The sequence below is a fragment of the Lycium barbarum genome, chromosome 1, assembly GCF_019175385.1.
Source record: "Lycium barbarum isolate Lr01 chromosome 1, ASM1917538v2, whole genome shotgun sequence".
Taxonomy (NCBI): domain Eukaryota; kingdom Viridiplantae; phylum Streptophyta; class Magnoliopsida; order Solanales; family Solanaceae; genus Lycium; species Lycium barbarum.
The window spans coordinates 137,828,405-137,849,324 of NC_083337.1; the positions used below are offsets into that span (position 1 = coordinate 137,828,405).

Consider the following 20,920-nt stretch of genomic DNA (forward strand, 5'->3'; position numbering starts at 1 on the left):
GAACCACAAGTTTCAAAAGTCTTCCCTCTTTCTTAAATGTCGTGCCCAGTCAAATGGATTCACATAAATTGAAACAGAGGGAGTACTAATTTTCTATCTAACATCACCCTCAATAATCTTAATCCATCAATATTGTCAAGAATCATGTTAATCTCAAGGATTTAATTTAAAAAGTGTGGTGGAAAACTTACCTTGGAGTTGCTAGTGTCCCGGGGTTGTTTTTTTTTTTCTCTCTCTCTCTCAAAATCGTCCAAAGAAAGTGTGAAACTAATCTTAGAAACGTACTTAAAATGCTTGCTTCAAGACTCAACCGTCGCAGTGCTCAACTTTCGATCGCTGCTATAGTCGCCACTGCCCAAAATTTCCAACAACTATTTTTGGACTATCGTAGCGCGCGTGCCCAACTTTCGACTGCTGTGACGGTTGCTACTGTTTGACCAAAACAATCAATTTATTTCTAACTCCAAGTCCACTTCACTTTTTGTTACTTCTAAACACTCATATTACTTTCCAAATATAACTTTTGAGTGTTTGAAAAATCTTGTGGCATCTTAACCACATATTAGGCTTATTTTAGCTATAATTAGCGAGTATAAATTTATGGTACTCTATGCTTCTCTTTTACTCTATTCCGGGAAAAATGTCACATTTTTATATTTTAAAATAATTCAACACTAAATTTCTCATTTCACCTAATCTAAAACTTATTTTAGACTACATAAATTTTAATTTTTTCCTTGTTTTAATTTTATATCTAATCAAACAGCACCATAAGACACAAATTAGATTAGGAGTAAGATGGATTTATGTGTCGGGCATATGGATAATAAATTCAACCATATGTGAAGCTAATATGGTAGCTAGCAATAGGGGCGGATGCACTAAGAGGCTAGGGTGTTCACCCAAAAATCCTGGAGAAAAATTACAGTGTATATTTAGGATAAATTTTCTGTGTTCATGTACACATATTAACTTTTGAACACCCTGAACATATATTACAGTGTATATTTAGGTCCAGTTATTTTACCGAACACCCTGAGTGAAAATCCTGAATCCGCCACTGACTAGCAAAGGTAGTTAACATTTAGAAACTACGCACCACTGATCCACGAGTAACAGATAAAGCATCCTGTTTTTTTTTTTCTATACCTAACTACTTATCTATGATGGAGACGTAGTCAAGATTTAGGATCCGTTTGGCCATAAGAATTATTCACTTTTTTCCGATTTTTTTTTTTCACTTTTTCAAAAATTAGTATTTGGCCATGAAAATTCCAAATACAATTTGAAGTTGCATTTGGAATTTGAAAAATAAGAACAATGTATTTTTCAAGTTTTTCACTTTTTACAAGTACATTTCAACAAAAAAAAAATACTATTTGCAAAAACTATGGCCAAACACAACTCTTACTTCAACTCCAACTCCAAAATTTCAAAAAAAGTGTGAAAGTTTTTTATTTCTATGGCCAAACTCCTACTTAAAATTTATGAGTTCCTACACTATTCGCAAGTTGATATTATTATATTAATTAACCTGAATTTACAATCAAATATTTATGAATAGGAGTATTTAGTAAATTTCTTAATATATAATACGGGATCTAAATAAATAAGTGAATTCATAACCGAGCTTCTAGAGCTCATGATCTGCGATAGTATTTAAACACGTGCAATTTGAGAATAAGGCTTGTATGTCCCTTTTAGCTACTCCAAAACAGAAAGTTCACAAATGGCTCCTCCTTCTTGTCAACCCATAATAATTTACTTTCTTTCTTGCAATTTTTTCCTATTTCTAGCTTGTGCTAGAACTTGTACAAGTTGTTACACATCCATTTTTGGATTTGGTGATTCACTTACTGATGCTGGAAACTTAGTGCACCTCAAACCATCTGGTATAAAGCCCCACATGTATTTTCCTCCTTATGGCGAAACTTACTTCCATCGTCCTACTGGTCGCTGCTCTGATGGCCGTCTTCTCATAGATCTCATTGGTGGGTATTTACTTTATTTTATTTTTTGATAATATTTTCCTTCAACATCATTTTAAAGCTTCACATTTGTTGAGGATATACGGGGTTTGGACGTTAGTAGTGGAACCAAATTTTTTACTAAAGTGAGATTTAAAATAAAAAAGTAAATACGCAAGGAAGCTAAAAAAAATTCAACACTTAATACACACATGAAAACGCAATTTGAACCTTGTATAGAAAATGTAATTTTTTTTGGTGAAAAGGGTCCGGATAATCCCCATTGAGCTCCCTAACTCCGATCCGGTTGACACCTTATATAGTTATATGGTACGGAAAAGGGTCAAATATACCCTTGTACTATTAGGAAAGGGTTAAATATACTTTTCGTTATATTTTGAGTTCAAATATACTCTTCTGTTATACTTTGGATTCAAATATACTTTTTTTCCATTAAAATTGTCTAAGGTGGATATGAGATCTGATATGACACTGATAACTCGGTGAGTTGGACACCACATGACATGCCAGCTCACCGCCCAATCCATTTACTCCTCTCTTCCTCTTCTGCTTTCATCACTACCATCTTCTCCCCCTACATAGCCTTTGCCACCATTAGCACCACCACACTATCATTTCCATTATCCAACAACCAAGATAATAATATGTTTGAATTGTCATAAGTAAAACTATGTATAGCATAGTAATGGACACATAACACGCAATCTTCTGCCTTTAACAGCAGGAAAATAGGGGTCCTCTTTTCCTAATAAATTAATGTCATGTCTAGATCTTATATGACATTAAAAAAAAAAAATTACTTCAATATCGATCTAATATTATTTATGACAGCTTACTTCGATATCGATCTAAGATTATTTATGACAGCCTAATACGAAGACAAAACAGTGAAATGTACATATATCTAGCTGGATTTTACAATTACTTGTCCTTTAGAAGTCATCAACAGAGGTAATCTGGATTAGAAATTTGAAAAAAGAATTATAGGTGTGGTAGCCCCCACTAGATCTCATCAATTAAAATCAGCAACTTTTAATTTCGTGCTGGTACTGATGGTGGAAAAGGTTGTAAAAGGGGAGGAGATGGTACTGGTTGATAAAGAAGAGGAATAGAGAGGTAAATGAGTTGGTGGTGAGGTAGAATGTCATGTGATGTAAACCTCATCGAGTTGTCAGTGTCACATTAGATTTTATGTCTATCTTGAACAATTTTAATGGAAAAAAAATATATTTAGACCCAAAGTATAACAGAGGGTATATTTGGATTCAAAGTATAATGGAAAGGTATATTTGAACCCAAAGTATAATGAAGGGTATATTTAATCCTTTTTTGATAGTACATGGTATATTTGACCCTTTTTCGTATATGGTATCTAATTATTATTTTTTATTTTTCATTTGGTGTCCGGCATCCGCATTGGAGCCAAACTATATCCAAATTCGCGGCGCGTTAAGCCCATTCGGAAAAAGCGCTCCCTAACTAGAATTTTTTTCATACCTAGGATATGGTATTTAATTGTGGTCACCTTGTAAGTAATTAGATTTTAGAGTCTAGTTAAATTCAAGGTTCATTGGTGGATATTTAGTTTTTGAAAAAGGGTAAAATATACACTTAACATATAAGAAATGTCCAGAAAAATGCCTTCTTTTCAACCTATTGGATTAAATCTGCCCTTCCGTTCAACTATTGGTTAAAAAATGTCATTAAAACTATTATAAATGGTTTAAATTTTACCTTTTTTCCACCTATTTGACCCATTCATGAACCAATCAAAAACAAAATCCATTTTAAATTAACACAATTAAGCGATAAAATCAGTTTTCAGCTCCAGCTTTAAACTAACTCCTGTACCAACAGTTTTAAGAACTTATCTTAATCTTTGTTCATGCACTTGACCACTTTACTAAAAGAATCAATAGAGCTTGTAAATACAGACAAGATCATTTAAAATTTGTCCAGATGATTAAACTACTAAAAGAAAAATCAAAATCTGAACTCTAAAAAACAGCAACAACAACAACCCAGTGAAATCCCACAACGTGGGGTCTGGAGAGGGTAGAGTGTACTCAGACCTTACTCCTACCAAGGTAGGACTGCTGTTTCCGAGAGACCCTCGGCTCAATAAAAACATAAAAAGAGGTCAGATAAGGCTAAGAGATTCAAAGCAATATGGAAATGATGTAACGCAAGCGAAACAGATAACATAGAATAATCAAAGCACAGCAAATAACAGATAATAACATAAATCTGAACTCTAAAAAAGAACCCAAAAAATGACCTCGGGCGGTCTGCTTAAGACTAAATATTTGTAACAAAATCGACCTCCGAGGGTCGTTTTTTAACCCAAAAAAAATTGCAAGATACAAACCGCTTGTGGTCGATTTTTGCAAAAAAAAATTTCAAAAGAAATCGACCGTGGATGGTTGATTTTTTTTTTCACGAAAAAATGAACTTGAAAAGTATAAATAAAAAATCAAAGTTTTAAACCAAAAAGCACCGATGATCTAGTGGTAGAAGTGTATCTTACCACAGTAAAAAGGGGGGCCGAATCCCTGAGAAGTGCATTTTATAATCGTGTAATTTAGAAAACGACCTCGGGAGATCGGTATCTTCTAAAAAAAAAAGTTTGTTTAAAAAAAAGAAAGAATATGTAATACCAATATCTAGAGGTCAATTTTTTTATCAGTATTGCTAAAAAGTCAACCTCCGATTTTTGAGCTTTTTTTTAGTAGTGTTAAAAACAATTCATGTGATCACTTTCTACCATTATCGGAAGCAGTACAAGATTCATATTGTGGTATATACTCATTTCATCCCAATTTGTTTTTTACTTTTTTATTATTAGGCGTTTGGTCATGCGTTTTCAAATCAGCGTTTGAACATGCGTTTTCACTCATGATTTGAAATCATGCTTTTAACTTTTTTAAATATAAAATTTAACTCATAAGTTTATATTTTGTAAAAAAAAAAAACTCATAAGTTGGTTGATATTTTTAACAATTACCCCATCAATCATTTACTAAGCTCATTAACTTCCACCAACCTTTATTTATATCTACTAATCTTTAAATTTATGTGGGAGGATTATATTAAAAAGTAGTTACATTACTATTCATGTTAAATTTTCGTTTTTATTGAATTAAAGTTTGATTAATTGATGTTGTATTTTTTAGAAAGGCCTTTTAGTAGTGTACTAATTTTGTTGTGAATTATGACTTGCTCATTTGGTAAGATCATATAAAAATTGAGAATGTTTTAATAGTTTTCACAATTTATAGAATTTTTATGTCTATAAGAAAAAATTTAACTAAAATATTCAAATTACATGTCCAAATATGATTTGAAATGATGATTTCAAACTTAGCTTCAAACTATGTCCAAACTGGATCTTAGCTGTGTTAATTTAAATCAGATAAAGAACTCACTTTAGGACCTGACAAAAAGTTATACCCTGCGTGGAGGACAATTATTACTAGTTGTGTGAGGGAATTATTTAATATTAAATGTGGATCCCACCCACCTGCTCCTTTTTCTTCCATTCCACTTCCATCTACCGTACTTTTTCGTTGCTTTTATCTTCCCCTTTCCTCGCACTTTTCTCTTCTCTTCTCTTTTTTTTTTTTGTTTTTGTTAAATCTCATTTTGTGTTTTTCAATAACTTTGAGACTAATTTTGTCAGGTCCTAAAGTGAGTTCTTTATCTAAAAAAATATTTTTTAGTGCAGTATTTGCAGTTAAAAATCTTTTGACAACAACTTTATTTTTAATAAATCTAAACCTTAAAAATAAAAAACCTTAAGCTAATGACAACAAGTCTTCAAACAAAAATGGACGTCTATGTATATATAGAACACTTAAAACTAAATTTTACAAATAAAATTTACTTCGGGCACCTTTTCAACCCCTAAAATGACGATCCGAACGTTTACGTATCCTTGATGTATTGAGCCTACATTATTGTACGCAGAAAAAAATATCAGGTTCTATATAAAATATTGACGTTTCGGAGTCTTGACACACGACTAATCATTGGTCAAAGTATGGAAAAAAACACTAAGTGTTGTAAAAAATAAAGTTGGCCATTTTTTATTTTTTTTTGGTATTGTTTCTATAACGCAGTACTTTACTGCGTTATAGATTTTTTTTTAACAGCTTCTATAACGCATTAAAATACTACGCTAAAGTAGTTAACGACTCCGTTTCCGTGAACTGCTTTAGCGCAGTAAATTATTGCGCTAAAGGTAGTTTTGTAACATTTTTTTTGTTGGGGTATTTTGGTTCAAAGTGATTTTTTTGGAGGCATTTTGGTTCTGGACTCCTAATTTTATACTCCCTCTGTTCCATAATAAATGTCACCTTAATAAAAACACGCATATTAAGAAATTAATCATGCAATGTAAAATTACTAAACTACTCCTATACAATAAAAATAAATTACTTTTCCCTTTTGATTAGAGCATGCATGAAAAGTAAGCCTATTGACATTGGGACTACAATAATATCAAGTTTCTATGTGTTTTTTGTATTGAATACATAAATTTGTCAGTTTTTGTCTAAGGGCATAGTTGAAAAAAACTTATCAATATATGCATTGATTTCCTAAAGTGACACTTATTATGAGACAAAAAAATTTGACTAAGATAATACTTATTGTGGGACGGAGAGAGTAATGTATACGGATCATAATTGTTTAAGATATTATTCAGTTTCACTGTCCAATTTTTAAATTCTTTCGTGATTTGGTTAGAAATTCAAATCGATTAAATAAGTGATATATTTTTTTCAGTTTGATTTGGACGATTTTTAATTTTTGAAAACGAGAATATTTGATTTTAGGCTCAAATTATTATATATATAATTTTTATAAATAATAGTATTTTATATAATTTTTCATCAAAATTTTATTAAAAATTACTATTAATTTTAACTCTAATAGACTAATAGATTTTAGGCTTAAGCCCATTTCTTAAAAGCAAAAACATAAATCAAAATTAATTTATGAAAAAAAAACAATGAGATTTTTACTCAGATTTTTTTTTAATATATTTCTTATAAACATTATTCACCTAACTAAATGCTCATAGATCTCAAGACATTCTTCATAATCCAAGGAAATTATAGCTACTATAATAAAAGGGCAGTAAATGATTATTGTTAACAAATAATGAAAATTATTTTTTAGTTGTAGGAAAAATAATAAAACCCGATAAATGTGTTTATATTTTGCTTTGGTTTGATTTTAATAATTAAAAATCGACTAAATTGATTTGATTTTAATTTTAACAAAAAGCCGACCCAAAAAATAATGTACAACCCTACTCAAAGCTTATATATTGATCACAAAAAAATTTACCCAAAATTCACTACAAGAACAAAGAAAAAGGCCTAAAACTAATTATATTGGCTAACTAAAACCCTCAAAAATCATTCTTCAATAAACCTTTGAAGTACGAAAATGTTCTAAATTATGTTGCAAAAATGATCCATGAACAGTTTTTGTAGAATTTTTAGAATGCATTCAATGAAATGGAGAAATAAGATACTATGGAAGTGGAGTGAAAAAAGAAATTAATAGAATGAGGAAAAAGTCGCAGGGGATGTTAAGTTTGGGAGAGGAGAGGACGTGGTCATTGATTGCTAGGAAAGCGAGACCTATATCAGTCATTTGTCAATAAAATAATGCCTCACACGAGTATGACTTGGCATGCCTCACATATAATAACATTTTTCTCGCGGGAAGAAGAAAAAACTACCAAAAGCAGCCCAACTAAACACTTTTGTCACTTTTCTACTGGATGATATAAAATTATTGTACTTAATTCGTTTTTTAAAATTAAAAGAAAAATCGTTTTAGGTCTTCTTATTCTTTCTCCATTTTTCCCTGGTCGTTTTTTTCTCCCTCTTTCATGTTTGTCTTCTTCCCAGATGCATTTTCTCCATTTTAATCTCCATTAAACACATAGCCTCTTTCAGGTATTAAATGAGCAAAAGAGAAAAAATGGAAATGAGATTAAAGGTTGAGAAAAAAAAAATTCAATTGGCAGGAAAGATTAGAGTTCAACGACACCATTTTTTTCGATGAGGTGGTTTTTTATTATCTTACCCTCTGTTTGGATGGTTGTTTCCCATGGTTCATTAATGTATAGTATGATATGGTACAGTATGGTGTTATATTGTATTGTACTGTATTAATGAATACAATGTTTGGATAAACTGTATCGTTTGTTGTGATTTAATAATATTTATATTGTTTGATTTGACTGTATCGTACTGTATAATAACTTGTAAGTTTACTAAAATATCCTTAACTCTTAATTGAAAATTAATTTATATATATATTAATAAAACTCAGATAAAGAATAAAATATGAACTTTAAAAAATAAGTAGGTAGTGGATATGGGTGGTGGAGGGGTGGGTGGTTGTGGGATGAGGGTGGGGTAAATTGTTGTGGGGTGGGGTTGGGCAGTGGTGAGGGGTAGTGGGTGGTGGAGATGGGTGGTAGAAAAGTGGGGTAGTTGGGGGTGGGTGGTAGGGGGTGGGGCGGGGTGAGTGGAGGGGGTGGGGTGGGGGTGGAGTGGAGGGTGGGTAAAATGGAGAAATCAAATACGTAACTACGGAAAAACTATCAAATCCGTGATTACGAAAATTGAAATGTTTCATGGTTATATAATCATGGAATGAACCACGGATTTACAACACTATACCACATAATTTTAAAAATAAACATGGTTTCATCGAAAACCATACATTAATGAACCACGAGAAACCACCATCCAAACAAGGGGTTCTCGACGGGTGTGCGTTGGATTATTTTATCACTATTTCCTCTTGTTTTTCTGTAATTAACAATGTTATTGATAGTTTTTGAGGAAATAATCTGTTTGGATAACATATTGTCATTCTGGGTGTGTTGATGGTGATGGATTTAGGTGTATTTGATGATGATGGATTTAGGTGTATTTGATGATGCTGGTGATTGAAATTTAAAAAAAAAAAAAAAATGAAAAACAGGGTTTTCTTGATGGGTGTGCACTGGATTATTTTATCATTATTTCCTCTTGTTTTTTCGTAATTAAGAATGTTATTGGTAGTTTTGGAGAAAATAATCTGTTTGGATAACATATTATCATTCTGGGTGTGTTGATGGTGATGGATTTAGGTGTCTTTGATGATGATGGATTTAGGTGTATTTGATGATGATGGTGATTGAATTTTTCTTTTTTAAGAAAAAAATAAAAAATAAAAATGGAATCAGAGAAATAATGGAGTATCAGTTGCATTTTGCAACGATGATGGAAAGGGCAATTCAAAAACCGTTTGATCAGGAAAAAGCAAAAGAAAATGTCAATATTCCATCCATTTAAAGTGATAATAAATTTTTCAAGGAAGCTTCCATGGCACTTATGTCCAACACCAGCACATCTTTACTTATGACAAGATTGTCTTAACATTTTCACTTTCTTTCTATTTTTTTATTTTTTAATTAAAATTTTTATTAGGCCCATGAGTCGGCCCAACTTAGGCACGCTCAATCCCACGGGCCGGCGAGCTCACTATGAAAGTTTGGAAGAGGGTGGCGGAGATGAGGGTGAGGAGGGGTATGTCTATTACCGAGAACTAATTTGGATTCTTGTTGGGCGTTACACTATAAAAGTCATTCATCTTGTAAGGAGATTGATTGAGCAGTATAGGGAGAGGATGATGGACTTACATATAGTGTTCATTGACTTAGAAAAAACATACGACAAAGTTTTTAGGGGCAACTATGGAGATGTTTGGAGGCTTGAGATGTACACTTAGCTTGCATTAAGACAATTAAGGACATGTATAATGGAGTCAAAGACCTGTGGAGGAAAGTGAAAGGACCCATAGAACTTCTTAGTTGTGATAGGGTTGCACTAGAGATCAACTCTTAACCCATTTTTATTTACTTGTTGATGGATGAAATTGATGCAACATATTCGAGGGGAGATTCCATGGTGTATGCTATTTTTAGATGATATAGTATTGATTGATGAGACATGCATCAGAGTAAATGATAGGCTGGAGGTTTGAATACAGACCCCCAGTATCTAAAAGGTTCAGATTGAGTAGGACTAACACAGAGTACTTGGAGTGCAAGTTCAATGACGTGACTTACGAGGCCGATGTGGAAATGAGGATTGATACGTAATTCATCTAGAGGAAGTTTTAAGTATCTTGGGTCAATAATTCAGAAAATGGTGAGATTGAAGATGATGTTACATATCGTATTGGAGCGGAGTGGATGAATGAAGGCTCACAACCAGTATTTTGTGTGATAAGAATGTGTTACCAAGACTTCGAGGTAAGTTTTATAAAGTGGTTGCTAGACCAGCTATGTTATATAGGGTGGAGTGTTAACCGGTCAGGAACTCGCACGTTTAGAAGATGAAAGTAGCGGAATGAGGAAGTTGAGATAGATGTGTAGCATATTAGGAGAGATATAATTAGGAATGAAGATTTTTGAAACAAGGTGTGAGTAACATCTATGGTGGACAAGATGAAAAAAGAGAGGTTGAGATGGTTCGGATATGTAAAGAAGAGATGCTCAGATGTCCCAGTAAAGAGGTATGAACGGTTGGCTATGGTGGGTCTCGGAAGTGGTAGAAATAGGCCGAAGAAGTATTGGAGAGAGATAACTATACATGACATGACACACTTACAACTTACCGAGGACATGACCCTTGATAGAAATATATGAAGGTCGAGGATTAGGATTGAAGGTTAGTAAGTAGTCGAGTATTGTCTAGTTTTACTTATCAATATTATTATTATTATTATTATTATTATTATTATTATTATTATTAATCTCTTATTTTATTTTTTGAATTTATTATTACCTGATGTTTCCTTTGCTTCTTCTCTTTTTATACCTGATTTAATTTCCTTTACTTGATTTCAGCTCTATGGGAACACCATATCTATCTTCGTAGGGGTAAAATGGTTAAATATACCGTTATACTTTGAATCCGTATATATCCTTAACGTTATAGTTTGGGCATAAATATATCCTTCCTCCATTAAAGTTGTCCAAGGTAGACATCCAATCTAAAAGGACAATGACATTTAATGATGTGAATGCCACGTGTCATGTCACCTCAACACCCCTAACTCATTTTATCACTTTCCTCTAATTGTTTTTTTCACCATTAAAATTTCCTTCTCCTTTCATCACCATTGCCACCGTTACCACGGTATAGTTAGAGCTCTGGAAAAAAAAATTGCCCTTTCAATTCAAGAAGACAAGTCAAATTCTACCGACTCAGCAGAAAACAACCCAGCTGAGGATTGAACGAAATACCTCGACATATGCTAATTCCGCTGTTGGCTGAGCAATACAGTTCAGCTAATCATCAACTTTTGTGCATATGAATTTCCTAAAGATCAGCTGTTAGACTAGCTCTTAAAGAATAATTTGGGTAATTTGGTTCTGTAAAATCTTGCCCCAACATACCCAGATAGCAGGGGAAGATAAGGGTTAATGACTAGGAAAAGGGTAGAAGGAAAGAAAGTTGAGTAAGTGGTTTATTGGATCTTGGAATATTAATTATGATAGTAGTGATGACGACAACTTCAGACCAAAGATCCTCATTTGCGCTCCCCCCCTCCCCCTCCCCAACCCCAATTATACCTTTCAAAACGGAACCCTTTCGTTGGAAGGACATTTCCTTCCATAGATCCAGCTATGCGACAGTAACGGTGGTAATGGTGGTGGAGGAGAAATAAATTTTAATAATGGAAAAATAAATAGAAGGAAGTAGTAAAATGAATTAGGAGTGTTAAGACGACATGGCACGTGACATCCATCTCATCAAATGTCATTGCCCCATTGGATTACATATTCACATTGGACAACTTTAATGAAAGAATGATATATTTGTGTCCAGAGTATAACTACAGGGGTATATATGGATTCAAAGTATAATGAGAGATATATTTGACCGTTTTTTAATAGTACAGGGTATATTTGGCCCTTTTCCGTTTGTGAAATAGAGAGGGAGGCCATGTTAGTGAAAGGGCTTTACTAGTTTTAGAAGCTACCAGAATGAAGTTGGACGGCATCTTCAATATATTAGAATGTCCCGTATTGATTGAAAAAATGAACTATTATTTTGGATAAGTTTAATAACTTTCACTTATGAGTTAACATTTGTGATTGAGTTAGGCATGAGGTTAATTTTCTTAACATCTTATTAGAACCATATTTTTCTATTTGTGTGCGTCATTTTCTTGATACATCTCTCTCTCTCTCTGTATACACAGAAATACGTGTGTTCCTTCTATAAGATTTGTGTTATCCAAATGTTCTGCTTAGTGATCATTTGGTTTGTACAAGGTTATATCGGGATTATAATATATGGAATAATGTATTACTAGGACTTATTAATTATTGAGCACTCATATCTTTTTCGAGGAATGTTTGGTCCATTGCCTTGAAAAATGGGGCATGGTGTATACTTGAAAATATGTATTGGGTTTTAAGTTGAGTGATTTACAATATTACCTTTATTTTGAAGTAAATAAGAAAAGGGCCTAAGAAAAAAGAAAGAGATAATCATGGATATTTTGGTATTTTAATTTATCCAAAGATTGCTAATCACAGTACTAAAATCCCGTGTTGAATTTGGAATAAAATAATATTCGAATTATGGTATTAAAATTATTTTGATATTCGTTATACCGAATATAAAAACTTAACCAAATGTTAGATCAAATAATTTCAAATTTTGTACAGGAATTATTTTTCTATTTCCGGTAATCAAGCATAGGTGTTCAGAATATTAATCATGTCTGAATAATATGTATGGATTAACGTTTGATCAGTTCATTTGACCTTAAATTTGTATATTTGTGATATTGCAGCACAACATTATGGACTTCCACTTCCACCACCTTCAATTGATGCAAGAGATGGAAGCAATATACAAGCTGGACTAAACTTTGCAGTGGTTGGATCTACAGCCATGGATGCCCAATTCTATGAGAAAAGAGGAATTTATAAAGTAAAAAATGTTTCGATGTGGAACCAATTGGATTGGTTCAAACAAATGCTTCCACGATTATGTGATAATCCTTCAGGTGAATAATTTCATACCCTAATATATATCGTTGATGAATATACCATAAATTATAGTTGAAAATTAAAATAAAATGAAGAAAAAAATAAGAAAATAAATATTCTTCAGGCTTGCATGATTATTTTGTTCTCTTTAAGGAAATCAAGCCCACTGGATATTTATGAGAAAATTATGGCCCAATACGCCTAGGCCATATGAGAATTTGACATGGTATGCTAACTCTTAGACCTAATTGGTTATAGATTAGCCAAATTTTAATAAGTTTGCATAAAACAGGCCCCACATACGTTTGTTTCCTATTTTCTCTCCCACAATTTCCTCCCCTCTCTTATTTCTTCCCCTAAAATCTCTTCAATGTTTCTCTTTCTCTCTTATTTCTTCTATATCTACATTATTGTGTATCTCTCCTCCACTTTTTCACCCTCTTTCCTTTCATCTTTTTAAATATCTCCAATCAAAATAAAAAATCTACTATGATATATTGTGAAGTACCATGTATACATTCTGGGAATTCGATAGAGAAGAAGAGTACCACGTATACATTCTGGTATATATTGTGAAGTACCATGTATATATTTGATGTATATTGTGAAGTACCATGTATACATTATGATATATATTGTGAAGTACCATGTATACATTCTAGGAATTTGATAGAGTACCATGTATACCTTCTGATATATATTGTGAAGTACCATGTATACATTTTGACATATTGAAGTATCTTGTATACATTCTAATTATTTTACTATTAAACAATGTATATTTATTATGTATAAAAAATGATAAAAATTATTGAACTGTGCATTAAATATGCAGAACTGTAACCTTCAAGTATACATTCTGAAATTTCATGGGGAAGAAGAATATTTTGTGAATTAATTTTTTCAAATTATTTTTTATTTGAATACCCCTTAATAACAAACTCTCCACTTTTTAAGTATATAATAATCATTTTCACCCCTCAACTTTGCTTTAAAAATCAAACTCCCCTCTCAACTATGAACAATAGTCATTCTCCCCCTTTATCCTATGCAGTGCCTATTTTACCCTTGATATTTTTAATCCCTCATCTATGTAATATCTTTTTATATTATATAATATTTATTTATTTTACCTGAATATCAATCATAAAAAGTAACATTAGATCTTGCTATAAATTCTAATAGGATTATTCTACTTATAATATGAACTTACGTAAAACTTTATTTATGATTGAGTATATAACCTAACATCGTTCTATAATAAAAAGAATTAAATCCATAAAGTGTGTGTATGTATACACACACACACATACATAAGTTTCACTGATATCATATTCTCTATTGTCAATATATAAACGAGTTTTGATTGTGACTAATGGAAGAATTTTTAAATAATAATTTAAAATTCGTTTACTTGTAAATAGATAATCTTTTAGGAATTTGTTATAGAATATACCTCTGTTTTTATTAATTAATTTGTATTATCTGCATTGAAACATATTTATAAAGTTATAATTACCTGTTATTTTTTACTTGTATAAATACAGATATTAGAGTTTTGATTATTATTAATAAAAAAAATTCTATTGTTCTCATTTATTTCATTATAGAACGATATTAAGTTATATACTCAATTAGAATTTCTTACTTTTCTTTTTCCATCTTGAAAATAATATTTATTTTCTTATAGGAAATTTGTTACATAGATTAAGAAGATAAAAAATATCATCATGATTTTAAAGAAATAAAAGAAAAAAAGACAAGTTGATAATATAAGGGTAAAATAGGAATTTAAACAAGTTAATTAGGATAAAGGGGGGAGAATGACTATTGTTCAAAGTTGAGGAGAGAGTTTGATTTTTAAAGCAAATTTGAGCGGTGAAAATGATTTTCACCCATTAATATAGTATAGCATGATACCAGGGAAGAAGATACTTCTTCCAAGTCCGCGACTTTTGTAGGACAAAAAAAAAAGGTGAACCAAACTAACAAAAAAAAAAAAAAAAACATAAGTAAGTTTCACGCACTAATTTAGTGCGTGAAAGGACCAAACTGCAAAAATAAGAGTTTGGCCTTTCACGCACAAAATTTGTGCGTGAATGAGCCCAACAGAATATTAACCACAATGTGAGGTTTTACCGTGAGTGAGGCACAACTATTACTAGTTGTGTGAGGCAATTATTTAATTGGTATTAAATGTGGGATCCACCCACTGCCATCTACCGTACTTCTTCGTTGCTTTATCTTCCTCTTCTCCAGCTTTTCACTCTTTTTTTTTTAAATAATCTCATTTTCTGTTTTTCAATAACTTGGAAACTAATTTTATAATATATACGGATCATAATTGTTTAAGATATTGTTCAGTGTCACTGTTCAATTTTTAAATTGAAACGGAGGGAGTATAAAATACTTAAAATTATTTATAAAAATTACTGAAATATATTACATATAAATAATTATAAAAATTATATATATAATAATTTAACAATTTAGTTCAATTTTTTATTCAGTTTGTTTTCAATAAAATGAGCCAAATCAAATATTCTCATTTTCAAAAATTAAAAATCGTCCAAATCAAACTGGAAAAAATATCACTTATTTAATCGATTTGATTCCATTTTCGATTTGAATCCAGTTCTAACCAAATCATGAAAGAATTTAAAAATTAGACAGTGACACTGAACAATATCTTGAACAATTATGATCCATATATATTATAAAATTAGTTTCCAAGTTATTGGAAAACAGAAAATGAGATTATTAAAAAACAAAAACAAAAAGAAGAGTGAAAAGCTAGGGAAGAGGAAGATAAAGCAACGAAGAAGTACAGTAGATGGCAGTGGGTGGATCCCACATTTAATACCAATTAAATAATTGCCTCACACAACTAGTAATAGTTGTGTCTCACTCAGGATAAAACCTCATATTGTGGTTAATATTCTGTTGGGCTCATTCACGCACAAATTTCGTGCGTGAAAGACCATACTCTTATTTTTGCAGTTTGGTCCTTTTACGCACTAAATTAGTGCGTGAAATCTACTTATGTTTTTTTTTTTTTGTGTTAGTTTGATTCACTTTTTTTTTTGTCCTACAAAAATCGCGGACTCTACTTCTTCCCCTATTTCAGGATACAATATGACGTGAGTAAGGAAAAAAATTATAACCCTATTGCTAAGCCTATAATTGCGCTATCCTTATTATTAAGCCTCCTCTTTACTTAATTGGCTATTTGGTGCCAATTTTCTTACGGCTAAAATATGCTAATACATTTTTGGTTAAAAGCATGTCAATACTATATACAGTCAAACCTTCTATAATTGCCGTTCGTTATAACAACATTTCATTATAACTTTTCTCTGGAATTGATTTTTCATGTTATATTTACTTCTCTATAATAACATTCTACCTATAACAACAATGACATCCATTATAGCGGTACACTCTTTGTAAAATTACATATCTATAACAGTCATACTCAAATAGCGTGTAATAATATTTTGTAAGAAACATATTATGTGACAATAAAAGTGTCGATGAAGAGCCTCAACCTAATGTCACTTGGAGATAGAAGAGTCAATTGTTAAGCACTTAAACAACTTTCAAGGGAAAGCTATTGAATTTCCTTTTGCTGAAAGTTTGGACAAAATTATTCGTCAGTTCAAGCGTTATATTATCACTAAGAGATTAGAATTTATGAAACAACCTACAATTGTAGAGTTCTTACGTCAAACTTGAAATATTTAAATTCTCAATTAATTTAAAATGCATATGTTCCATAGATTTTAATTCTTTATCTGTGTGGTACAACTAGTTATGGATTTAGTAGTAATTTATTAGTCTTTTCAATTTTTAATTTATGAGATATGAAAATCAATTGAGATTTTAAAATTTACAAGTATATTATTTTCGTTTATAACATAAAAAGTACAAAAAGTTAATTATTTGCGTACTTTTGTTTATAACAGCTAAATGAGATCTAAATATCGAATGCCAGTATACATGCATAACAACACTTCACTATAGCAACCATGAAATTTTCGGACAAACGCTGCCACTATAGAGAGGTTTGACTGTAGTACTTGCAGCAAAACATCAATTTCCCCATCTAGTTTACTAAATTTAGCCCAACTACCTGTGTACCCCAATATAACTTGATTAAGCCCTATTTTCCACACACCAACACTCTAAGGGGTCGTTTGGTTTGAATACAAGTTATGATGAGATTAATTATGTTAAGATAAGTTATACTGAAATTATTTATGGTTGGATTAATTATCCTGATATTATTTCTTATTGATTGTTTTAGTTTATTGTATTAAAAGTAACATGTATTGCATATCTTTTAAGAAAAAGTTGTTTGTTTACAAAAATATCCTCCACCTTATAGTAGAAAAAGGATTTTGAGAACCTCAGGTGTAGAAAAAGAATTTTGAGAACCTCAGGACTATTTTAGTCAATTTCACTATTTTATTCTGTCATAACTTATCCTAAGATTACTATTCCACCCTATGATGAATATAAGTTATCCCAACACTATTTTTAATCCTGGGATAACTTATCCACAATTAGTAACCAAACAAAAAAATAAGATGATAAAATTTATCCCATCACTATTTTTCTTATCCGCCGTACCAAACCATCCTGACTTCTCTTTCTTCTTGACTCCTCTCTCATGTCTTCTCCAGCCTATCTGTCACTACCATGACTCTGTAAAAACAATAGATCTTCTCCTTTTCTGTATATTTCTTCATTTTATCACATTCCACGAAGAATCTGGGTTTCCCAGATCTGAAAATTTATTGTGAAATCTCAAATGGGTGTTGTCTCATTTTGTTAGAAATCTATTCTGAAGTGTGGGTTCGATTGAGCTGAGTTTGGCGATTATTAAAGAACTCAGAAAACCGAAAGCCCACCATTATTGAAGTCTTGAAGCTTTGGGTTATTCCAAATTTGAAGATCTACTTTGGGAAATAGATTGGTGGCAATTAAAAATGGCTTGAACTGATTCAAATAGTTGAAAAGTTGACAAAGAAGGCGACCTGATTAACTTCGATTTTGTGTATAATAGTGTGGATACATTATTTATACAGTTATACTCTATTTATATATGGTTATACAGAACATATACGTCAGTGATACATTGTATATACAATATAGAATGTATAATAGTGTATAAGTATTGATATGTATTGTATAATAATGAATACAAGTGTATATATATTGTTATACCTGATTTAGGAATGAATAAAAGCAAAAAAGATAAGAAAATATAATAAAAAATAAGTAGCAGGAGTACGGGTGAAAGAGGAGAGAATTTTTTGTCTATAGAAAATTGATGGAAAATAATAGAGTTTTATGCATTTAGGTTATATTAAAAAGCTGTTAAAAGAAAAATTATCCAAAATAAAAATGAAAAGATTAGGATTTGAGAGAAGGGGAAGCAAAGGAGTTAGAGATGTGGCCTGGTGGGTAGAAAGAATGAAGAATTAAGAAGAGGAATAGACATTTGAAGAATTAAGAAGAGGAATAGACATTTGGATATTTGATCTAGTCTTGTGGCTAAGTAGATTGCAAATTAAAATGGGGCTACAGAGAGTGCAAACTATTTCGTTGGATCATGGATGGTATATATACGTAAGTTTTCCATTCCTTTGTTTTTTTTACAGGTTGCAAAAAATATTTGGAGAGCTCCTTATTTCTTCTTGGAGAATTTGGAGGCAATGATTATAATGCACTTATTTCAGGCAAAAATTTAGATTACGTTCTGCCTATAATCTCTTTAGTTGTCCAATCTATTGCCTCAGCTGCTCATGTAAGTGTCTAGCTGGAAAATATTTTTTTTGGAATTTTTTATTGTTTACTTATTGGAAATGATTTTTTGAGGAAACCCATTTTTTATCGAAACGCAAAAAATGACCGCCTTAACTTTTGGGCGAAAGTAGTCATTTTATTTGACAACTAACTCAATTTTTAATTTGATATGCACGAGTTATATCAACATTTAGATATTCCTATCAATCTTTAATAACAAAAATTTCATCAAAGCTATATATTTGATTCCCTAAGAGTATTACCGATCTTTAATAATTATATTTTATAAAAGATATTTTTCGCCTTCAAACCAAATATGGAAAAGTATTTTTTGATGAAAACATTTTATGAAATAAGAACATTTTATCCGTCGTATCAAAGACGCATTAATGCTTCAAAGCATATGTTTTGACCTTGAAATTATTTTTATCAATTTAAACATAATTTAGTTACACATTTTTTTATTTTCATATTAGTAATTTATAGAAATTTAGCTCATAAGTAACTTAAAGGGTGTATGGTTAAAGCTTAAAAGCTAGTCAAATTGGCTTGTAAGCATTTTTTTCGTTTATTTACGCGTTTGGTAAATATCAAAGTGCTTATAAGCTAAAATTATAGTTGGTCATCCCAACTTATGGCTTTGCTGTTTATAAACACTTTTAGTTTGATCAAGTTTTTACTGTTTTATCCTTTAACATTTTTTCTAATTCTCAAAATATCTTTCCCGAAATCAAACTCCTAGCTTTCTCTTCACTTTGTATTCATCGTTCCTCCTTTTCTTTACAAATATAGTTTTAAATTTATACAAATAAATAGCTTATTTAACAAATTTTACCAAGCACATCAACTACTAATAATTAGTTACAACACTTCTATGCACAAATGTAAGGATTTATTTATAAAATAAGTTTCAGCATTTAAAGCTTATAGCGATTAATAATCAACTAACCAAACAGGCTCTTGGGCTCTTAATCCAGCAGTTGTCCCTCTTCACAATTAAATGTATTTTTTTTTTTTTTTACTTTTAATTTATTTATTGAATGTAGGAACTAGTGGAGCTTGGGGCAAAGACAATAATGGTGCCAAACTTGTTACCAATTGGATGTGCTGCATCCTATTTGACACAATTTCAGAACTCCAGTGAAGAAGATTATGATGAATTCGGTTGTCTCATTTGGTCAAATCAGTTTGTTTCCTCTCATAATGAACTTCTTCAAAAGGAATTACAACGTCTTAGAGAGCTTCATCCCCATGTCCATATTATCTACGCTGATTATTACAATGCTGCTATGCAACTTTATCACGCTCCTAAAAAATACGGTAAGTTTACTTGGATTTTCTTACCTCTACTCATAATCAAAGGTTTCGAGTTTGAGTTTTGGATAAGAAACAATCATGTTAGACAGAGCTTTTCCTTTAAATGGGTCCTACATGATGCATATTCGATTAAGTGGGCGGGTCCCTAGATATCGAATGCGGAACCAAAAAAAATATTCACAAATTTATGCATGGTGTCTTACCCATTTAATATTTGACCTTGTTAAGGAGAATTTAACTGATTTATATTGTCGCTAGAAAATTGCTTCTTTTTCTTCGCATTCTCCACTTTTTCTCCTCATGCCTCTCTTTGTTAACTAGATAGAGTTTGCCGTGCTGCTCACATACCTAATAACATAGATGAGTCTAATAGTGCAAGTTAGAAGAACACTAGTAGAAATTTAAGTTATATGAACACTATCACCTCTAGCAGGACAAACAACAACAAAATATCCATATTGAATTATCTAAGTTCAGTTTACATAGAGTATAGAAGTTAAAGTTGAAAAAAGTCCATGTTTACAGCAGGAACGCCATTTTCTAGACAAAAAAGCATAAGCACATTGCTTCGCTTCCTGTGTCAGTGTATCGGGTTCCCCATTCTAAAATCCGTATGATTACTCCTTGGACATCATCCTCCAGGTTTAGTCCTGGAACAACAATACGTCCAGAAAACAGTAAAGTTGGAAGCATTCCAATATGCAAAAAATTGAAGAGAAAA

General features: G+C 31.4%; 1 protein-coding gene across 1 annotated transcript in view; it reads left to right on the forward strand.

The window, feature by feature from the left end:
- The first annotated feature begins 1,695 nt into the window (after nucleotides 1-1,695).
- Nucleotides 1,696-20,920, forward strand: part of LOC132639311 (GDSL esterase/lipase At1g28610-like) — a 32,359-nt gene continuing 13,134 nt past the window's right edge. Inside the window, exons 1-4 of the mRNA XM_060355768.1 lie at nucleotides 1,696-1,991; nucleotides 12,873-13,088; nucleotides 18,738-18,883; nucleotides 19,929-20,202. Of these exons, the coding sequence (XP_060211751.1) occupies nucleotides 1,730-1,991; nucleotides 12,873-13,088; nucleotides 18,738-18,883; nucleotides 19,929-20,202 (898 nt within the window). The 5' untranslated portion in view covers nucleotides 1,696-1,729. The remainder of the gene's footprint in view (nucleotides 1,992-12,872; nucleotides 13,089-18,737; nucleotides 18,884-19,928; nucleotides 20,203-20,920) is intronic.